Genomic DNA, 20180 nt, shown 5'->3' with positions numbered 1-20180 from the left:
TTGTCAAAGGGCACCTTGTTGGTGTATGTTTTCATACTACACCGAATCCTTTAAACTTGGCTAATGCTGTATAGAGGATTGTCTAGACTTTTCATTATATTGAAAAGATTGACTGCAAACCATGTATGTCTCAAAGTTCATTCACTCATTTTAAATACACATTGATTAAAAAGATGCAGTGGTAGATTAAGATGAGCAGAAATGCACCTAATAAAGCGCATGTGGCAGAGTGATGTCTTAATCTCATCAATACCCCATTGGCCTTTGTAGGGAGAATTTGTACTTCTGAAGTGAGGGGCCAGTAACATATTAGGTTACCTTAATCAGGATGAAGAAATGCATCATAATTGCTGTGTTTTATTTTTATGAGGTAATAAAAGTTTATAATCACAGGATCCATAGCCAAGTACATATGCAAATAAGCACAAGAGTACAGTTACTTTCATGAATGTTTGGGTTCTGAGATTGTAAAATGGGATATTGTGGCCTTCTTTGACAATTTCCCGTATTAAAATCTTCTCCTGATGTTCCAACAGCAGCTCTATTGTTTTCCAAATTCTTCAGCGAAGTGTTGACCTCCTGAGTACTTTTTCCTGGACAGTTGGTACTTGGGGGCTAAAGCAGTATAGTCTCAGGAGGTGAAACTGCTACATTTATTAAATTGGGCCAACTTGTATGATTTTGATACATTTTTTTCAGGAGCCAAGGTTTGAAAACATATTTAATATGCTATCTAACATGAAGAATTATGATGTTTACAAACAATTACTTTTGATTTAATTGACTGACTTAAACAGCTTACCCTTATCACTTAGTCCTCCTTTTTTAAATCAAGTTGGTAACTTTTGTTAAAAAAAAAAAAATAGTTCAGCTAAATAGAAATCTTTGCATATGAATGAATTGAATTCATGTTGTGAGGCTTTCTTGTCAGTTGCTTTAAGACCCCCCACTCTTTTTCCCCCTATGCATAAACAGTGAGTTAGGCCTCAAAGTTACAGAATACCACCAGCTCTAGACTTCAGTGGTGATCAAAGGCACTTGGCACTACACAGGGTTGGGCCTAGTGCAGTGTGGGACAACCTAGGCTAGAGAGTGGGCTGCATGAGTGGCTCTCCTCAGTGGGCAATAAGATTGTCATATCCAAGATGGTCTCACCAGATAGGGTAGTTTTCCTAACTGCACTAGCATACCTAGAATTTGCGGGGTGTGCTAGTTGAGCCATAGCAGCACTTGGATTGGATGCAGAAGGAACTCATGGCTCTCTCAATGTTGTGTGCAAAGAGCACACACTTCACTTCATATGCCCTTGCTTTAAATGTGTCTCCTTTTGTAATACCAATAGGAAAATAAACCATGTGGGCAAAAACTAGCAGAATCTGGCAAATCTGTGCATGGGCAACAGTAAACAAAATTTCTCGTGGGTGACACATAGAAACCCAATAGGCCACAAGTGTTTTGAGGGCCACAAGTTGCTGCTCATCACTGACGTAGTCCAATCTAATCTCACTGGTGATTGGATTTATATGGTTAAATCAGATTATCAATTCTTAAATGGGGTGTGTAGTAATAATAATAAAAAAAGCTTTGCCAATGTGTTTTAGTACTACCTTCAAATTTTGACTCTCTAAATTTTTAGTGTTACAGATTTTGGGAATTGCGGGAGGTATTGGGGGCTTCATTATTGCTGTATAGCTAATTTGTTTGTTTTTACTGCACCTTTTTTAGGTTGGCTCCTACTTGAAATCTCCAAAGTTCCCTATTTGGATACTTGGTAGTGAAACACATCTCACAGTCTTTTTTGCCAAGGTATGATAGCTTTGGTTTTTGTTATATGACCCCAGACAGAAAAATACCATAGAAGGCCAAAGTTCAGAACTTGCTACAGTATGAGTTTCATCTGCCTTTAATACAAAAACTGAATCACTGAACTTTAAAACAAGCCCTCTCCTTAAATGCAAGTTTAACAGGTTCAGTGATATCTTTAAAGATTCTTCAAGCTTAAGCTTTCATTTAAAAAAGGAGAGCTTGTTTCAGATACTGGTATATTTTAAGCTTTATGGTGCCAAAGCTGTTATGTCTGATATCTTAAATTGTTGTGGGGAAAATTCAATAAAATATATAGTGTCTTTAAAATCCTACTTGATTAAGAATGTTTTTACCCATATTTAAATCCCATGAATTACAGAAATATGTGCTGTAAATTCCCTTAATAGAATATGCATACTAAATGTTTAGAATTAGTATATCATATGCAGAAACTCTTTATTCTTTAGGATGTAAGCTTTAACTATATTCCATTATACTTATAATATTTAAGTTGACCATTCCTAATGTACTCTGAAATCATATGTTGAATTTTCTCTAGATACATTGTGTTTCCATAATTTTGGTTGAGACTTTTTTTTTCCTGTTTACCTTCTCTGAAAAGCTGCTTTCTGTGTAAGTAATTCTTTGATTTTAGGAAATGGTGGCTTTTACTTTATGGAAAGATTTTTTTGACGTTTTGCCCATTCATAATTCACCATCTTGAAATGAGGTTGTCTTTTAGGTCATAATTCTGAAACAAGAGATGAAGGTTAAGCACAGAAGTTTTTAGCTGTTAAAAGTGGTCTCTGTATTATAATTTGCAGGAGAGTTCTACCTGCTTTCTGGTGAATCTTTTTCTGTTCAAATCCTCCTAAAAATCAATTGTGATATGAAGCCTGCATGAGTTGAAAAGCAAAATAGCTAATTTATCAATAAATAAGCTGTTTTATCAAAGTGTACAGATGTGCCATTCTATCTAGCTAAATTCTTTTTGTCATCTTTCCTTTGGACTTCCTCTTTATCTGCTCCCTGTTTGATCCTCACTTGATACACATGTGGTTTTTGTAAACTTGAACAGGGACTCTTTGCTTGTTTGAAGTCTGATGATGATGTGCATTCAAAAACAATTATTTCTATTAAACTGACTTAAATTTTCCTGAATTAGAATAATAAAGACAAAGGACTGAAATTGTCAATAGTTCTTCTAGTCTAGTCCCTTGCAGTGAGGCAGAACTTATCTAGACCATCCCTGACAGGTGTTTGTCTAACTTGTATTTAAAAATCTCCGATGACAGAGATTCCCCAACCTCTCTAAGTAATTTGTTGCAATGCTTAACTGCCCTTTTAATTAATGGAAGCTTTTTCCTAGTGCCTAGCTTAAATCTCCCTTGCTGCAATTCAGGCTCATGATCATTTGTCCGGCCCTTAGTGACTATGAAGAACAATTTATCTCTCACACACGTGTGCTCTCTGTCTCTTTTTCTCTAGAGGGCCCAGCCTGCTAGTATACTTGTACATTGTTAATTTGTGTGTCCTTCTCCCTTTTCCCCTCCAACTTATCTCCAGGCTAAACAAACCCAGTTTTTCCAATCATTCCTTATAGGTCACGTGTTCTAGACTTTAAATTTTTGTTGCTCTCCTCTAGATTTTTTTCTAATTTCATAAATCCTGAAGTGTGGTGCCCAGAACTGGAGGCAATACTCCAGTTGAGGGCCTTATCAGCGCTGAGTAGACTGAGCAAAATATCAGAAATCATTTTTTCGAGCACCCCGCTAATACATTCCAGAATGGTTGTTCTTTTTTGCAACATTATTACATTATTGACTCATACTTAATTTGTACTACAACACCCTGATCTCTTCTGCAGTACACCCTCCAAAATAGTCATTTCCTATTTTGTATTAATGCAGTTAATTTATTCTTTCCTAAGTGTAGTACTTTACTTTTATCCTGATTAATTTAGACAGTTTCTCCAGTATGTCAAGATCATTTTGATTTTTAACCCTGGCCTCCAAAGTGCTTATATTTTCTCCCAGCTTGGTATCATCCATAAACTTTACAAATGTACTCTCTCTGCAATTATCCCAGTATTTTATGAAAATATTGAATAGAACCAACCCCAAGGTAGATGTATGTGGGACCTCTCTCAGTATACCATTCCATCTCAACTATGAGCCACTGATATCTACTCTCTGAGGCTAAGTCTACACTGCAGCTTGATTTCGGGATACCAGAGCTATTTCGCATCTTTTGAGCGTGCCTGTTATTTCGAAATATAATGGGCTCTCTATTCTGATATCCCTGTAAACCTCACTCCACAACAGTAAGGGATGTTTCAGAATAGCGATTTATTTCAATATAAGTGCTGTGTAGACAGCGCCAAATTTCAAAATAAGCTATTTAGAAATTAACTCAAAATATGCAACGCAAATTGCATAGCTTATATCAAGCTCCAGGTGCGGTGTAGAAGCACCCTGAGTGTCTGTTACCAGCTTATTGTGCATCCACCTTATAGTAGGTTTGTCTATACAGGCAGTCCCTGGGTTACGTACAAGATAGGGACTGTAGGTTTGTTCTTAAGTTGAATCTGTATGTAAGTCGGAACTGGCGTCCAGATTCAGCCGCTGCTGAAACTGACCGCCAGTTCTGACTTACATACAGAATCAACTTAAGAACCCCAGGCGTCCCCAAGTCAGCTGCTGCTGAAACTGATCAGCAGCTGATTCCAGGAAGCCCGGGGCAGAGCAACTCTGCCTCGGGCTTCCTGTAGTCAGCGCTGGTCAGTTTCAGCAGCAGCTGACTTGGGGACGCCTGGGGCAGAGCAGCTGGGGTGCTGCTGGGTTGCTCCAGTAGCGCCGCTCCTCGGTGCTACTGGACCAACCCAGCAGCACCCCATCTGCTCTGCCCCAGGGTCCAAAACAAAAGCCTGGTCTGCTGGGGGGGGGCACACTAGCTGCGCGCCTCCCCCCCCAGCAGACCAGGGACACGGGGAGCAGAGCTGCAGCGGCAGCGGGGTGCCATGCCTCTGAGGCTTTGCTCTAGCAAAGCCTCAGAGGCGCGGGATCCCGCCGCGGCTGCGGCTTCAGTCCAGGTGCCTGTGGTCTGCTGGGGACGGTCCCCAGCAGACCACAGGCACCCGGACTGAAGCCGCAGCCGTGGGGGGGTCCCGCGCCTCTGAGGCTTTGCTCTGGCAAAGCCTCAGAACCGCGGGAACCCGCCCGGTGCCCCTGGTCTGCTGGAGACGGTCTCCAGCAGACCAGGGGCACCGGAGCAGCTTACGAACGGGTTTTCTCGCCCCGGAGCTCGCAGGTAGCAATCCGCCACCTCGACCTCCGGGGCGAGAGAGCCCCGTTCGTAAGTGCGGATCCGACATAAGTCGGATCCGCGTAAGTCGGGGACTGCCAGTACTATATTTTTCTAGTTTATGAGAAGGCCATGTGAGAAAATATCCGAAGCCTTCAAATCAAAACATGACCTCTGCTGCATTCCCTTATCCACAATGCTTGATTCCCTGTCAAAGAAGAGTAGGTTGGTTTCACATAGTTTGTTCTTGACAAATCCATATAGACTTTTTTCCCTATTGCCTTAACTTCTATGTGCTTGCAAATTGATAATTTGATTATTTTCTGCATGATCTTTCTGGGTCCTGAATTTAAGCTTGCTGGTCTACAATTCTCTTGGCTGCCTTTATTCCCCTTCTGGTCCAGGCCCTGCCAACTTGAAGACTGCTAACTCATCTAAAAATTCTTACCATGTTGTTTTTTTTCCTATTTTAGCTTTCTATCCTACCCATTTTTGCTGCTGTAACATTTGAAGTCATTGCTGCATTCCCTGTTCCCTGGAGAAAAGTAGCCAATCAAGAAGTAAACAGTCTCCCTCTTTCCTTGCCCTTGACTGAGATTAGTTTGTGGGGCTAGGCAGCAGTGTCAGGTTGGCTCTGCACTTAGCCGCACCACTCCTGTGACAAATAAGCCTGCTCTTCTTAGCTCCTTCCTCTCCCCTCCCTCAGCCATGAAATACAAGGGAAATGACAATGAACAATTCCCCCTGGTTTTGAGGGTGGGGGAAATGAAGGAAAAGGGTGTTCATAGCTTCCAGGATTTACTTTTGTTGACATACACCTGGAAGCAGGATAAGAGGACCCAGTTGAATCTGCCTGTCGGGTTTGAGAGATGAGGGTGAAGATTCCCCCAGAGCTGCAGGAGAAGCAAAGTTACCCTATGGGGCTTAGGCCAGACTTGATGTGGGGGTGGAGGGTGAATGATTGATTAATAGGCTTCAAGATAGGCTGATTCAAGCACAGCAAGGGACATAATTATTTTGGAGTTTGAGGAGAAGCTATAAGGCTTCCAGTGTGAACTTCTGCAATGGAGATCAAAATCACTTCATTCTATTAATTTGGGAAAATTGTACCACTAACTGCTTCATGCACACTGAGAGTTGACAGGAGAGCTAAATCAAGACAAACCAAAATCCAAACATCTTTTTAAAAAAGATGGGAGATCTGACTTACACCTTTTGAACTCAGAGTTGAGAGTACTGGGCCTTGACTTCTTGGTATAAGACTGAAAATTTGAGTCGCTCTTAAGATTTTTTTACTGTTGAAATAACAAGCAGAATAGTAGTGTGATCCAAGGGCCTCTGTACATTCATGTAGTGCCTTGAAATTTAAAAAAAATCTTGAACTTGAGCCAGTGGAAAAAGAGCCATTGGAAGAATTAATAGACAGGGAAGATGGGAACATAGCCATAGGCTCTGTGTTGGCTAAAGGGGGTGATATGTGGATGTCTAGGAGGCTGGAGAAGAGGATCTAGGATCTGGATGAGAGGGACAGAAAGAAAAGATCTGATGCAAGTATCAAGATGGAGATGAGTGACAGTGATTGGTATGTTGAGCACTGAGAGAGAATTGTGGGAGTTTTGGAGAAAGATCATGGGGCGTTTTAGCTGTTAGCAGAAGTTCTGAATACTACCAAGTTTGAATTAGATCTGGGTGCTGGTACACTTGCTGCCTCTTCCAAACTTTACAGGTCCACTGTTTGGACCAGAAGTAGTCAGGGCTTCATGAGTGATTACTGCCTAGGTATTTGAAGAAGAAATTCAGTATCCAACATTTTGAAGTATTCTTAGGAATCAAGATTTACAACTTAATATAGAGGTCATTAAACCCTAACAGGTACTACAGATTTTACTTGCCACTCTTTTTAGCATTTGCACTTAAAATCACGTCAACATGGTGAAAACATTTCAAACTGGTTTCAGAAATCAAAACCAAAGCTGTTGTGAATAGGGATGTAAGCGACTAGTTAACTATCTGATAAGCTTATGCTTATTGGATAGTCAACTAATGATGCAACTAGTTGCTTTCCCCCATCAGAGAGGCAGCAAGGGGGAAGCAGGAGCCGGTGCTCGGGGGGAGCTAGCTTAAAAGCTGGTTTCCCCCAGCACCGTCTCTGCTGAGGCAGGGGAGGTAGAGGCACAGTGGGAAATGGCGCGAGCAGGGACTGAAGCAGTCTCCACTTGTGCCGCTTCTGCTTCAGTTTTGCTTTTGAAATGTACAAGAGCCCCAGTCAGTCTCTTGTACATTTCAAAGGCTAAGATGCCATAGGGAGCAGGGAGTCCTCGCTGGCCCCACAGTCCCTGGAGGCTTCCGCTTTTGAACTGTAGCAAGAACTCTTGCTACAGTTCAAAGGTGGAGGTGCTCTTGTAGACTAATCGAATAGTTGATGGAAATTCCATCGACTATTTGATTAGTTAATTAGTCTAAATTTAACATCCCTAATTGTGAATATTATCAACTTGCAACCTTCACAAACTTGCAATCATCACAATGTGCACACTCTAAGTGTAATAATCTAAGGTCACAGTTCATGGCTGCGTAATGCAGACAGACATGCTCAATCTTTTTCTTTGAGCTGCTCCTCCTCCCAACCTGCTAAAAAAAAAACTCCAGAGCCCAGCAGGTGTCCTTGTACAAGGGAAATATCTTGCACTGAGTGTACCAGCTGCAAGCTGATCTCATTATCTTCCTGGAAAGGTATTTGCTCATGTCCTACTTGGTAGGATGCAGACACTCACTCCTTAATAAACATTATTGATAGCAGTCAGATTTCATTACTGAGCAGTTGACAGTAGGTGCTGTCCTTATCCTCTGACTTTGGCTGAGCTGTACTGAGGATTTAACCACACACTTCCTGGGACATATAGCAACATCAAAGCTGCATTTTGTTCAGTCTGCATGTTAGTACTTTCTCATGCAGAGATGACATTGTGAACATCTGGAACCCCATCTTCACACCGGAGTTTGCATTTGTGCATAACTTTTTCAGTGTTCTACACAACGTCAGGTGTTCAGGAGGGATGCTCCCTCACCCTGCTGAATTATTTTGTCAAGTGTATCAGCTAGATATTAGAATTTGCTACTCCTCACGTCAGAATCCAGGTTGCACAATATGTGTTCACTGACCGAGATTATGGCAACAACACTAATCTGCTTGTGGAGAGGTTAGAGAAATTCAGCCTTGCCCACCAGGGTCTCAAAGACTGCTCACACTATTGGGTTGAACATCTCAGGGTTGAACATCTCAATGTCCAGAACCTTGGAGCTGAGCCACCAGAACCCCAGTGTGGATATGCTTATGTATTGGCATAGGGGTGTCAGGTGGTATGGAGTATTGACACATTAATCTACTTAGTTTGAACTGTGTTTGTAGAATATCTCAGAAAACTGGACATTATTTGACAAGTAGTACTCACTGTCTCCTACACAAAGTTCATATATTTGCATTGAGACAAAGTTCAGGGCCTATCAGACCAGTGTATTTCTCATATTGCTAGTACACATCAGAAACCTAAACTATCTTACAAGCAGTCTCTGCAGCTAGACACATTCTTTGTGTTTTCAGCACCAAATCCATAACATAGTTTGATTTTGTGCAAAATGTCATAATATGAAAGAGAACTGACCATCCTTATGTTATGTTCAAAAGTGGTGTTGCATACTTTTCAGTCTAGTCATCAGAGATGAACAAGAACACCCCCAAAATGCTGATTTCAAACTCTTCACTGATGTATGAAGAGGTGTATGCCCTGTCCTTACCAGGTGCCACCTGTGGGGCTGCTCAGCAATTTGTTTAAAGGCTTGAGCCAAATCTGGGAGCTTCACTAACCTAATGTGATACCATCAGCTATGGTCACTCTGGCTAGCACAACATTCCTCTGTAGACTGTGTATTGATTAGATGAGTTGAAGTGGCTAATTACAGATTAAATAACAAATAGTATGGTAGCACCTTAAAGACTAACAAAACATGTAGATGGTATCATGAGCTTTCGTGGGCACAACCCACTTCTTCAGATGTGCCCACAAAAGCTCATGATATCATCTACATGTTTTGTTAATCTTTAAAGTGCTACCGTACTATTTGTTGTTTAAGTTTATCCTGTACAGATGAACTCTGCTATCCCTCTGAAGCTTATAAATTAAATGAATTGCATTAATTTACTTTGGGGGATGGGAGAGTGGTTTGATGAAATCTCTTGTAATTCATATGTGCGCAAGTTCAAGATAGTTTTGGAGAATACAATTTTTGGTTCTCAACTTGGACCCCTTATCTAAAGCTATGCATTTTAGTACAGTTTCACAGTGAATTAGAACAAAGATGGAATATCCCTTTTATTGTATCTTCCCACAGCCTTTCCTAGCCTAGAGGAAAGGCTTGTAAATAAAGAGTCAACATATACTAGTTCCCCCTCCCCCCCCCACCCCACACACAGTGTTTTCCACTTGATCTTCACAGGAACAAAGTTCATTCTACAAAAATTCTAATTAAAACTCCTGCTCCTGTTTGTTCTGGCAAAGGGCTTGTGCAATACAAAGAAAAAATCCTTTATAGATGAAACCAGATAATTTCCCCTGACAGCTAAGCACAGTTGTAAACATAATTGAGACACTTCAGAAATTTGCCAGAGTTACAGAGAAAATGTAATTTTATGTGCTGAAATGTAATCTATTATTTAATCATTGGTTGGGAGATTTCTTAAACATGTTAGTCTATTTAACATGTGGCTAGTTACTATTGTTGGGATTTTGTGGTTCCCAGAGAGTCAGGTGCTGGGCAAAATCAAGGGTCTTGAATTGAATTGAATTGAATTGAATTGAATTGAATTGAATTCAACAAGACTTTATTCAATGTGCACAAAGGGAGAGCCCCTGGTACTAAAATCAGGCATAGCCCCTCAAGCAAGGAGCTCCTCCCCTTGCTGTTTTATAGCACATGGCAGTTACAGGTTACATAACACAAACTTCTAAACCAATCAGATTCAACCTTTCCATATATGGCTTTGTTTGTCACATGCTTGTACTTCTCCACTCCACATGTTGAGTTCACCCCCCTCCCCTTGGCCTTTTCTAGGCTGTTGCTAGGGTGGTGAGCCACAGCATGCTTCTATATGCATACCTACTTTCCAAATCACATTTTGTTTAAAATGAACACATGCATACCCTTCACTATAAACATCTTATTCAGTATAGGTGTCCTGTCTTCAAATCATATTCTCTATTCTTGCATCTGACAAGGTGGTCTTTACTCATAAAAGTTTATGCCCTAATACATCTGTTAAAGTACATGTACACAGCAACATCATTTTGAAATAACTAGCATTATTTAAAAATAACTTAGTCTGCATTTACACAGAAGGCAGTTATTTCAAAGTAATGTCGAAATATTATCAAGCTGGAGGACTTCTTACTCCAACTCCTGTAACCCTCATTGTATGAGGAGTAAGGGAAATGGGAGGAAGGGTGCTCTATTTCAAAATAAGTGCTGTGTAGATGCTTCCAATTTCGGAATAAGCTACACAATTGATGTAGCTCAATTTGCATATCTTATTTCGAATTAAGCCCTGCTGTGTAGATGCACCTTTAGTCTTTAAGGTGCCAGGGGACTCCTTGTTTTTCTACTTACTGTTTTTAATCATCAATAGTGCTATTCAGCTATGAAACAGATATATATACACACACACTGTATTTCTCAAAACAATATTAGTAATTTTGAATTAGTTTTTATTGGTGATACATGAAGAGCATAGTTTAATTTCAGATCAGTAAGCTGTATAGGCAGGGCTCACTAGCCGCGCGGTTCTGCGCTATGTGCATGTACAGATCACTCTGCGCCGGCTCTTCCGAGGTGTAATCTACTCGCCGCGGGTGAGTAGATTACACCATTTGTCGAACCCTGTGTATAGGCAATTAAAAATATAACCTCTGACTTGTGAAGTGTGAAAATTTGACATTGAAATACATTGAGAATAAATATGGAACTCCACAATGTAATTTATAGTCGTCTCTAACTGAAGATTATTTAGCACCTTCTAGGGTCACATTATATTTTGGTGTAATGTTTAAATTCAATAAGTTGTAATAATAAGAAATTTGTAAAACCGTTTTGTCATGAAAAAGTTAGCCACCATAAAAATGGAATATTTGAATAAAAATAATTTATGCCAAATTTGTAATGGAGCTGCTGCTAAAATGTAACCAAAGCAGTATTGAATATTTATTTTAATCCAATTTTATATGAGACCTCAGAAGTATACAGTTGTTTTAATTCATTTTAAAATTACTTTAATAGTACAACTGACAGGCTTTTGTACAAAATAAAATAAGATGATTGATGTAAGTTGAAGTATTTGGCATGGCCCGGTTCTAATGGATGAATGGCATACAATCCCTTTATATACCTGACATCTGAGAGGCTGAGTTATACAAACATTTCAGCTTCATCACATTTTTGTAGACTACACAGAATGGCTTATAAGTATTAAATGCATCAAATGCATTGCTAAATATAGTTCTTTTACCTGTAAGTCATTTTGTACATATAGGTCTATCCCATAGAGGAGCTGGCTGTGAACATTATCGTATAATTCTGTATCCTTTTTTAGGTGTCAACCAATGTTGGTTCCAGCCATGTTTGGTACAATAGAAGACATTGGGCCTGACTCATCACATGACGGGTAGATATTTTGCTTTTCGAAGTTGGAAAAGTAAACATCCTAGTTGATTGAAAATTGATATTTATAGAAACTCAGCACATAAATGTAATTAATTTGTAATTTGTTTCTACAAGTTCATGCCCCGTCAATTGGCAAAGCAAAGCTGCTCTTCTTTAAGGCTCCTTTCCCCGTTGGATGTCTGAGTCTTGATTGTCAGTGTAATACTTTCACTTTAAGTGCTATAGAGTCTTCCTGAATATTTTACAAAACTCCATTTCATTATTTTAGTACCTTTTCAGTTTTTTGCTGAGCATTATTAAGGATATAACATTTTCAAGGGAAAAAAAAATTTAACTTTTCAAAATGACTTTGAAGATTCATTTACCATTCTGTTTTTAAAACTTTTTTTGGTGGTTTTCCTTATCTCTGTTAAAGGGCTTCTTCTGCATAGATTTTTTTTAAAGTCTTTGAAAGCTGCATTGGTGACTGTCCTTCAAGGATTCAAATCTAAAATGTCATCTTAAGATTTCATAGGCAATTACAAAATCTTTTAGCTCAACTGTTGCCTGCTTCAGTTTCATTGTAGCCGATAGATATTTGCTAGGTAAGGCATATGTGTAATTTAAAACAATAATGCAATGAATTTACAATCCTCAAAACCTGCTATATATAGCTTAGCTAATCTAGTCAAGGGATAGGTCAAAGCCTTTTAGTGTAAGCAGCTCACCAGGAGTAACCATAGATAATAAGATCTCACAAGACAGAATGCTGTAATGACTAAACTGCTCACAGAGAAACACAAGATGCTAGTTTATACCAGCTTGGAATATTTTAAATTAGGAATATAAGCAGATATCCAATCAGAGGAATACCATAGTAACTAATTTTGACAAATAAGCTAATATAAACTTGAGGTAAACAGATTAGTAATGAAGGGCACTCCAACATTCATAGAGTGAGGAAATACAAATAAGAAAAAGGGGATTAAACATCAACTGAATATTCATTAGGCATGGTGGTATTAATGTAACATATTGTTAAAATTATATCCTAGTCTGTGTGCCTTGGGAGAACCAAGATGACAGTCACTGGTGATAGATATCAGAGGGGTAGCCATGTTAATCTATACTCACAAAAAGGAGTTCTATGAACCTTAAAGACTAACAGATTTAGTTGGGCATAAGTTTTTGTGGGCAAAAACACATCTCTCCACAGGACTCCTCTTTGTAGTCACTGATGATAGGGAAGATGACTGTTCATTATGAGGTAATCAGTATAATTCATATACAATCAATAGATCAGGCCAACATGCTGTAACTGTAATCAGGGTAATCTTTAGTATTTCTTTTTTTCTCTATACCTTTTTTTTTATGCAGGAGCTCAAGTAAGCCTCTGTCTGTGGGCAGCAGCTAGCATCACTGCAGTCCCCCAAGCAAAGGTACAATAATCATAGAAAATTAGGGTCATTGAGTCCAACCTTCTGCTAAAAACAGGACCAACTCCAATTAAACATCCCAGCCAAGACTTTAAAACCCTATAAGGATGGAGATTCCACTCCTCTCCCTAGGTAAACCTTTCCAGTGTTTCACCACACTTCTGGTGAAATAATTTTTTCCTAATATCCAACCTAGACCTCCCCCACCACAATGTGAGGCTTTTGTTTATTGTTCTGTCATCTAGCATGACTAAGCAACCTATCTCCACCTATTTTGAAAGCCCCCGCTTTTAGGTAGTTGAAGACTATCAAATTCCCCCTCTCTCTTCTGCAGAGTAAAGAAGCCCAGTTCCCTCAGTCTCTCCTCATAAGTTATGTGCCTCAACTCCCTAATAATTTTCATTGTCCGTAGCTAGACACTCTCCAATTTGTCCACATCCTTGCTGTAGTGGAGGGGAGCTCAAAATTGGACACAGTACTCTGGATGCAGCCTCACCAGTGTCTAATTGAGGGGCATAATCACTTCCCTTGATCTCCTGGCAGTGCTTCTATTAGTTGAGCCCAATATGTTGTTAAGCAGCAAGGGCACGCTGTTAACACATCCAGCTTCTCATTCACTGAAATCCCTAAGTCGTCTTCTGCAGAACTCATCATCATGGCTTGGCTTTGCGAACGAAGATCTAGGAAGGAAATCCACGTCTTCTGCAGGCACGCTGGTGGCTGACGAGGCCTATGTGGGACAGGCAGGTCCTGCCACAATGGCTGCAAATATAGGTCTGATCCGGGATAGGTGCTTAGGGGTCACAGTTCTTCTTCCTTCTCCTTTTGTCCTCCATACAGGCCCTGCGGGTATCTTCGAAGAAGGAGGCGGCCTGGTGGACTGTGTTCCGCCAGGAGTTGCGATCAGCTGCTTGTGTTGCCCACTGACGGTGATCGATACAACAAGCAGTGAGGGACTTCTTCAGGGAGTCTTTGTACTGCTTTCGTGGTGCCCCTATGTCGCGGTAGCCAGAGGACAGTTCCACATACAGCACGATCTTGGGTAGGCTGTGGTTCTCCATCCTGGTGATGTGCCCTGCCCAGCGAAGCTGTATCTTGAGGAGCATGGCCTCGATGCTGGTGACCTCCTCTAACTTGAGGACTTCAGTGTTGGCGACGAAGTCACACCAATGAATATTGAGGATTGTGCGGAGGCAGCGCTGATGGAAACGCTTGAGGAGACTCAGGTGACGACGGTACGTGACCCAGGACTCAGCGCCATACAAGAGAGTGGTCAGCACAACAGCTTTGTAGATGCTGACCTTTGTGTCTCTTTTGAGGTTGCTGTTGTTCCAGACACGTTTGTATAGTCTGCCAAATGCACTGTTTGCCTTGGCCAGCCTGTTATCGACTTCTTTGTCTATCTTGGCGTCAGACGAGATCACGCAGCCCAAGTAGCTGAACTGGTGGACAACTTTCAGTTCTGTTTGTTCAATGAAGATGCTTGGTGGATGGTGCTCCTCGTGGGGTGCGGGCTGATGAAGAACTTCAGTCTTCTTCAGGCTGACTTCAAGACCGAAGATCTGAGCAGTTTTTGCGAAACAAGATGTAATTCGCTGCATAGCTGCCTCTGTGTGACCAAGGAGGGCGGCATTGTCAGCAAACAACAGCTCCCTGATCAGTTTCTCCATGGTCTTTGTGTGGGCCCGCAAACGCCTCAGGTTGAACACGCTCCCATCGAGACGAAAACGGATGTATATGCCATCAGCGTCGTCGAGGTCCTCTGACCTGCTGGAGCATCATGCTGAACAAAATGGTGAACAGTGTGGGAGCAAGAACACAGCCCTGTTTTACGCCGTTTGCAATAGGGAAAGGCTGCGAGAGGTCGCTGCTATGTCTGACTTGTCCAAGCTGGTCTTCATGAAGCTGGATGATCATGGTGAGGAACTTCGGTGGGCAGCCTAGTTTTTCCAGGATTTTCCAAAGTCCCTGCCTGCTCACGGTGTCAAACGCTTTTGTCAGGTCCACAAAGGTGACGTACAATGCTTTGTTTTGCTCCTGGCACTTCTCCTGAATCTGCCTCAGGACAAACACCATGTCTGTGGTTCCCCGGTTGGCTCTGAAGCCACATTGTGTCTCTGGGAGGTGATCTTCTGCTATCGCAGGTACCAGTCTATTCAGCAGTACTCTTGTGAGGATTTTGCCGGCGACGGACAGAAATGTTATTCCGCGATAATTGGAACAGTCTGACTTCTCCCCTTTGTTCTTGTACAAGGTGATGATGACTGTGTCCTTGAGATCATGAGGGAGTTTACCCTGCTCCCAGCAGTAGACGAAGAATTCATGGAGTTTGGTATACAGTGCTGGGCCTCCGTTCTTCCATACCTCAGGAGGGATGCCATCAACTCCTGCAGCTTTACCACTCTTCAGCTGTTCAATGGCTTCCTCAGTCTCTTGTAATGTTGGTGCCACATCCAGTTGAGTTTTCACTGGTTGTTGTGGGATGCGGTCAATCGCTGGTTCTTGGACTGAGCGGCTAGCATTGAAGAGGGTGTAGAAGCGCTCAGACCAGCAGTTCAGGATAGAGTCCTTTTCGGTGAGCAGTTCTTTCCCATCTGCACTCCGCAAGGGGCTCAGGCTTTGGTACGAGGGGCCATATACCACTTCTAGAGCTTCGTAGAATCCCCTGTAGTCGCCAGTATCAGCGCAAAGCTGAGTTCTTACTGCGAGGTTGGTCCACCACTCGTTCTGAATCTCTCGAAGCTTGAGCTGGAAAGTGCTGCATTCCAGGCGGAAGGCTGCTTTTTTGTGCGGGCAGGATGGTTGGACCATGTGGGCCTGGTGTGCTGACCTCTTCTTAGACAGCAGCTCTTGGACTTCTAAGTTGTTCTCATCAAACCAATCCTTGTTCTTCTTCATGGAGAATCCGAGGATATCTTCAGATGTTTGCAGAACAACGGTTTTGATACTATCCCACAGCACTTCTGGAGCCGGAGGCGAGTCTGCTAGGCAGCTCAGTTCCTCTAGACTGGATCGTAGGCTCTCCTGGAAAACCGCCTTGACTGCGGCAGACTGAAAGCTGCAGACTTTGAGCTTCTTCCTCTGGGCACCACCTTTCCTTGGTTTGGGCTCAAAGTGGAAGCTGAGTTTGCAGCGGACAAGGCGGTGGTCTGTGTGACACTCGGCGCTGGGCATTACCCTGGTGTGAAAGACATCTTTTAGATCACGCTGGTACACTAGGATGTAGTCTATGAGATGCCAGTGTTTTGATTGAGGGTGCATCCAGGTTGTCTTCAGACTGTCTTTCTGCTGGAAGATAGTGTTGGTAATGGAAAGCTGCTGTTCCGCGCAGAGTTCAAGTAACTACAACTTAGCTAATTGGTCCCCAGCCTGTTATAGTGCAAAGGATTCTTCTGTCCGAAGTGCAGGACTCTGTACTTATCCTTGTTGAACCTACTCAGATTTCCTTCGACCCAATCCTCTAGTTTGTCTAGGTCTCTCTGGACACTGTCCCTACCTTCCAGCGTATCTAGCTCTCCCACTTATCCTCTGCAACTTTGCAGATGACACTGCCATCCTTCCCATCATCCAGATCATTAATGAAGATGATGAACAAAATTGGCCACAGGATTGTAGTCTGTTTGGTACCAGCTGCCAAATAGATATTGAGCCATTGTTCGCTACCCTTTTTTCTTGATGATCTAGCCAGCTTTTTTATCCACCTTACTGTTCATTCTTCCAATTCATACTACTTAAATTTGCACCAGTTGAGTTTACCTAGTTTCAGTGCACAAATACAGAAACTTTGATTACAGATCACCATATACCATGTGTAGATCAGGCTGTTAGTTCTTGTCAATATTCATCTGGTCTTATGTGGAAGGGAAGAAGGGGTTGGTTTAAGATGACAGTGTAGCAACCACTTCTTCACAGACTAAATTTGAGCAATAGAATATTCCATCTTTGAGAGAGAGGCAGGTCTAAATGAATATGCTTGTACTAGTGAAAAGGTAAGAGAGGCTGTGTTAGTCTCTTCATTGTCTCAGATTATCTCAGCAATCATAGCTAATCTTTTCTCCTCTATTTATCATACATGGTCTGTCAACAAGCTTTGGAGCTATCATCAGTGTGTAAACTTTACCTAGAGCAAGAGCACTCAGTCTGGAGTGTATGGTGGAGAGGGGAGAGGGGGAGGGAGAGAGGGGGAGGGGAAGAGATTTTAGAAGTGTGACTACTGTACTTCAAAATACTGTTGTTAATATTTGCTGTTGTTACCAAGAGAGACTGAAATGCCTAAGGTGTAATAGAAACTACAATGTATTACTTCTTTCCATTTCCCTGTTGTTTAATATAAATTAAAACGTAGACGTATCCTTACTGTGCCTGTGATATTTTTCGAATATATGTGCACAAATTCTGATATATTTTATATCTAGCCTATTGCCTCATTTTGTCCATTCTCTTCTTGATCTTCGCTTCTGGCAATGGAGGACTGTAGATTTTTTCCTGAGCAGGTCAGCATTCCTTCTTGGTTAGCAGGAGGAGGTAATGTGACATGACATGCTTTGCTCCTGGCTGCCCTCTCTGAGGCTAGACTTGCAATGTCTGCAGCACACAAACACTGCTGGACTAGAAGCAAGGGAATAAGTTCAGACAGCTAACTTGGGACCTCAACACTTCAGTGGCAAATATATATATATTTTTAATTGGAACAAAGGTAGTCTTGGACTGAAACTTTATGCCAAACTCTTTCCCAAATTCTGTCCTAATTATAAATGCCTAAACATGTATCCCATGGAAATACAAATACAGTGGACACTAGTGGAATTATATGCATGGCAAGAACCTGATGGAAATCAATTTGTCTCTTGGCTGTTGTTTGATCATGAAATCCGTAATGTGTGTGACAGCTGTTAAATCCACAGAAACATTAGAAAAAAACCCTCTACAGCATCCAGTTTCATTCTTTACAAGTGCAGTGACTAATACCCTTGGAAATTCATTTCAGATTCTTTTTGAAGTGATGGGAAACGAGTTTTACATGTCCTTCATTGTCCTCTTTCATGGTGATAGGGCTGTTCATGTGTATACAATAACACCTTTGACCTCTTCTGATTTAAGTAGTTTCACTTTCAGGTGGGGGCACATGAGTGAAACACATTGAAAGCCTAAACTTAAAAAAGAAAAGAGAAAAAAAGCCTCTAGTGGCTCAGGGAGCTCTTAACCCTCCCTGGATAAGTTGACAGTATACACAGTGATATCTGTTACTGAGACCAGATTATATTGATACTTTACATGGCAGATGCCTTTATTTCTTCCCTCTGAGTAACATTAGAAGTCACATTTAATCAAACACCTGAATAATATTTTTCTGTCTGCATAGCTAAGATGATATTCCTGAATTAAAATAGCTTTTAAATTTTAAATGGTAAATACAAATGTATTTTTCATGTTATACATGAACTCTACAAACTGTTGAGTTTGAGTTCTATCAATGACATTTTGATACCATGCATTCAGTCAATACAGAAAAAAAAATTAGTGGAGAGAGTCCCTAAATTCTGCAAGTATATGTGTTGGTTAGTTTACAAAACCCATATTCTGGATACTCTGTGTAGAGGAAGTTAAGATAATGAATGTAAGACACATGAGCTAAATATATTTCATGGTCCAAGACCACCAAAGCAATATCTGGAGTATTTAGAAAATTATAATTTCAGTAACGACCTTTGATGATGTCTGCCCCGCTATGGTCCTAGAAGGCTTAAAATAAACCTAGAGAGGCTGAGTGGCAGGCAGCCACAGGTGAGGCTGCAGATAATTGGGTCACAGCTAACCCTGATAAAAGGGAAGCTGCAGACTAGAGTAAGGAAGTCTGCTGCAAGGAGCATGTGGGGAAGGCTAGCTTTCTAGAGGGCTGTACAGCTAGCACCAGGAATGGCCTTGCTAACTCTGGCAGGCTTGAAGTCCTTGGAGGAGAGAGTTTAGGGTGGGAGCCAAAGATGATGGGGGTGTGGGGAAGTAGCTAAGAGAAGCAGGCATCAGTAGAGTTGGAGAGACAGTGAGAGGATGCTACTAAAGGGTCCCTGGGTCGGGGCCCAGAGTAGTGGGTGGGCCTGCCTCCCTTTTCCCTTCTGCACTTGCCATTGATGAAGGTGGCCAGGATAGACTGAGGTTTGCCTCTGGAGTAAGAGGCCAGACTGAGTAGTGCAGTGGGCCCCTGAGACAGTGATAAGACAGTTGGTTGCTGCTCCCCCAGGAGAGGGGAGGGGCAGTGGCTCTGGGACTCCGCCTGGGGACTATACCCCCAGGCAGATGCCGCAAACTGGGACCAACACAGGTCCAGACAGGTAGCACCAGAAGTGGTGGCAGTGAGGCACCACTAGTAGATGGCACCTTGAGGATGGGGCGTGGGGTTTGATAGAACTGATTTCCAGCAGTACTGGCTTTCTAGCTTAAAACATCTCTCTGGGCTGGAAGATGTATTGTGGTTTCTGCAATTGTTTGGAGTGTCTGTTAAGAGCATTACTTCCCGGATGGCTACTCAGGCATATTATTTACCACAGATTATTTTGTTATGAAGTCTTGCTCTATTTTTTTTCTCTTGGCTCATGCATCTCCCTTGTTGGGTTGGGGAGGTTGATTGTAATGGATTGTAATGGAAGTTTTACAGCGCATTATTATTTTTGTATTTTTTACACCCAAAAATTTCATCACCCGCCCGGCTACGTTTACATTGTTTAAACAAATGTGTTGCAATGGTAGAAAAAATTGTCTGAAAACCGTAGATACTGAGTGAGGGTACTTAGTTTTTTTTAAAGGGGTACTTTATTAAAAAAAAAAAAAAGGTTGAGAAACACATGTTTAGAGCATTGCTTTTAGCTACCTCCTTTGGCCATAGACATACGGTAGAATTGCAGAATATAGATTCTTGACTGTGTCTATTCCAGATTATTATTAGATAGA

At 41.6% G+C, this 20180-nt stretch overlaps 1 protein-coding gene across 1 annotated transcript in view; it reads left to right on the top strand.

Moving 5' to 3' along the window:
• Window positions 1-20180, top strand: part of MINDY3 (MINDY lysine 48 deubiquitinase 3) — a 79570-nt gene that overhangs the window by 33811 nt on the left and 25579 nt on the right. The window contains exon 10 of the mRNA XM_075922447.2: window positions 1726-1806. Coding sequence (XP_075778562.1) covers window positions 1726-1806 — 81 coding nt within the window. The remainder of the gene's footprint in view (window positions 1-1725; window positions 1807-20180) is intronic.

Source organism: Pelodiscus sinensis, chromosome 2, assembly GCF_052426305.1.
Source record: "Pelodiscus sinensis isolate ZL-2025 chromosome 2, ASM5242630v1, whole genome shotgun sequence".
NCBI lineage: Eukaryota > Metazoa > Chordata > Testudines > Trionychidae > Pelodiscus > Pelodiscus sinensis.
The sequence above is the reverse complement of the archived record's forward strand: the minus strand, read 5'-3'. Positions and strand labels throughout refer to the sequence as shown.